This window comes from Microtus ochrogaster, unplaced genomic scaffold (genome assembly GCF_000317375.1).
Source record: "Microtus ochrogaster isolate Prairie Vole_2 unplaced genomic scaffold, MicOch1.0 UNK143, whole genome shotgun sequence".
NCBI lineage: Eukaryota > Metazoa > Chordata > Mammalia > Rodentia > Cricetidae > Microtus > Microtus ochrogaster.
The window spans coordinates 109,658-112,956 of NW_004949241.1; the positions used below are offsets into that span (position 1 = coordinate 109,658).

At 37.7% G+C, this 3,299-nt stretch overlaps 1 protein-coding gene across 1 annotated transcript in view; it reads right to left on the reverse strand.

Annotated features, from left to right (window-relative positions):
* Positions 1 to 707: 707 nt before the first annotated feature.
* Positions 708 to 3,299, reverse strand: part of LOC101984366 (odorant-binding protein 1a-like) — an 18,628-nt gene continuing 16,036 nt past the window's right edge. Inside the window, exon 6 of the mRNA XM_005371949.2 lies at positions 708 to 871. Within this exon, the coding sequence (XP_005372006.2) occupies positions 708 to 871 (164 nt within the window). The remainder of the gene's footprint in view (positions 872 to 3,299) is intronic.

The window sequence follows — 3,299 nt, forward strand, 5'->3', positions numbered from 1 at the left end:
CAATTTTCGAGAAGGTTCCATGAGCTGCAGAGAAGAAGGTATATTCTTTCCTATTTGGGTGGCATGTGTGTCAAGCAGAGTCTCTACTTCAAATGCTATTCTTGGCAACAGGGGCTTCAGAGCAGCTAATTAGGGATTTCAAAGCTTTCCTTGCAAGTAGGATTTTGTCTAAAAATGAAGGAAAATGAACTGTTGTATACAAAGATGCTCTTCTTTTGTTCCCATATTTTATATTACAGAAAGATACTGACCAAGAATATACAAGTAGGGTTGGTTTCCTATTAAAATAAATCAGCTGTCTGGGGTAACATGAACAATAGGATTGTATCCTATCTTGGAATGTTAAGGACAACTATTTAGTCATAAACCATTGCCATATCAGAACAATGACAATGATAATAGCTTTATGACAATTTAATCTAACTTACTTCAATTAAATGATGTCTTGTGGCCAAAATTAGGTTCCTCGAGCTTTCTTTGGTTATGCGAAGGTTAAGCCACAATATATGGGACTCCCCAGAACATAGGACGTCACACTTATGCAAACCATGTAAATGTTCCACAACATGGTATATGTGAGTGTGTGTGTGTGTGTGTGCATGTGTATGAATGTAAAATATGTCAACAGAGTTTTTTTGTAATTCTTTGATGGACTTTTGGTAAGACAGATGTTAGGATCCTACCCACTGATGTTGATCACAGCTGAATCAGTTTTCACTTCCACCAACCAGGGCCAAGTGCAGCCATTTCCCCCACTGATTTTGATCACAGCTGAACCATTTTTCACTCCCACCAACCAGGATCAAGTACAGCCCTTTCCCTGCATCATAGACAAAATCTCTAAGGAGATTCAATTTTATTTCCCTGATGGCTAAAGACATTGAACACTTTGAAGTGTGTCTCAGACATTTATGCTTCACTCTCTGAGAACATGAGTTTTAGTTTTATAATACATGTTTTGATATGGAGTCGTATGTTTTCTTGGTATTAATTTTGTTGACGAGATAGAAAGATGAGGATTCCTGCAGTGTAAACTTGTAAAACTGACACCTTTGGGAGGCTTCAGGCTGTTATAAGAACATATCTGCAGGAACAATGCATTCTGCAATTTGATGAAAGAAGATTATTCCTGGTCACCATGAGAGTACTACTAAATAAGATCAGTATTTAAATCATCTCTAGTAGTCATGATTAAGAAATACCATTCAGAATATACATAGAAATTATAATAGTTGGTGAAAAGAACAATGATAGAGAAATATGTTTATGGAATCAAGGATGATTTACCTTCTACAGCTCAAGGTGTAAGTTCAACTAACCACCTCTGAGTTACCTCTCAGATTGGGCAAGCTTTACCCATGTTAGCATGATGTGAATGGTGAGCTTTAGAACTTCTATGCCATTTGAAGTCTTGGTAGCTTAGAAAGCCACTTCTGATAGGACAATATGTAGCCATATTCCCTTTACCTCTAAAATGAGACTTATAGGTTATAAGTAATTGAAGCATAAAAGGACAACACTGGGTACAAATGCATATTAGAAACTCTAAATGGACACAATTGGGTATAAATTTCTGTGTCAACCTCTTCTTTCTTAATACACACACATATTCACAGGTATATTGAAATGAATTTGTATATTTCATGAAGAAGTTGGAGAAATTGCAAGAAGAGGACACAGGAATAGCACTAATTAGTAGGAGAATGAAGGTTATGTGATGTAAATGTACACTGAATATACCAAATTTGCAGAAGACAAATTTTTTCTAAAGTATTTTTTCTAAAGTAAAGTTGTTTTGCCAGGCCCACAATGAAAGTTTAAATAACAGGATTTTTCACAGAAAAAGTGTCATTGTTTCTTATTCATATCTCTTATTTATGAATATTGAATGCACGTTGCTTTCTTTATATCTTAAGACTTCATTAAACTATATTTAACAACATTTTCTAATATATTTTGTTTTTCCTTGTTCCACGCCCTAAAAGAAGATTGCCTCTGTCTTTTCTAATTTGATAACTAACTACATCCTATGTAATTGTTGCAATACAAAGAGAAAATTGTAACCAGCACATGTATATATGTAGGCCATGGTATCTATGGAATATCATTCTTAAGAAATTTTTCTTCATTGTTCTTGAACTTAAGAACAATGGCAATGGGTTTTTGATCTTACTGCACGTACTGGCTTTGGGGGAGCTTAGGCAGTTTGGATGCTCACCTTACTAAACCTGGATGGAGGTGGGCTGTCCTTGAACTTCCCACAGGTCAGGGAACCCTGATTGCTCTTAGAGCCGATGAGGGAGGGGGACTTGGTCGGGGGAGGGGGAGGGAAATGGGAGGCGGTGGTGGGGAGGAGGCAGAAATCCTTAATAAAGAAATAAATTAAAAAAAAAGAAAGAAAGAGGCAGGTCTTCCACAGGAGTCAAGAAAGCATGGCACATAAAGTTGAGGCAGGACCTAGCTCCTTCCCCTGCATCAAGGTTGGGTGAGGCAACCCAGCATGGAGAACTGGCTACCAAAAGCCAGCTTAGGCACCAAGTACAGGTCCTGATCCCACTGATAGGAGCTCTGCAAACAGACCAAGTGATACAACTGTCACCCACATGTAGAGGGCCCAGGTCAGTCGCATGCAGGCTCCCTAGCTTTCTGGAGTTGGTGAGCTTCCAAGAGTTCAGGTCATCTCTCTGTGGCTTCCCCTGTAATGACCTTGACCGCCCGCCCCCTTGCTCTTTTAATCCTCTCTCTTCAACAGGACTCCTGGAGATCAGCACAGTGCTTGGCTGTGGATCTCTGCATCTGCTTCCATCTGTTACTGGATGAATCATTGCTACTGTTCTAAATTTATGATGTGGTTGTGGCTGTTTGAGGGATAGTTACACATGCTAGGTGTAATTATGACCTGGTTAAATCTATAATACATTCGCAATTGTATATGGATAAAAAAGAAATTATTCTTCAAATGTAACTGAATTATATGCATACTATTAAAGCATATCCTGATTCATTTGCTTACTGAAGTCATTTAACGAACGATAATCTCCTCATATAACCTTTGGAAAACATTTCATCCTCTCTTTTAAATAATGTGTAACATGGAGGCAGACCCAAAGAGTTTTTTCTGTGAAATCTTATAGAGTGTTAGGACTGTTCAACCGCAAATCATAATTTTAAGCTGAAAGTAAACATGAAGCACAACAAAAATTTATTTCTTCAGTGTTCTTAATCATGGATCTCCAGTAATTATCACATTTCTATTTATTTTTTTTTATTAAGTGTTGAATTAAGAGCTGCGGAGCTGC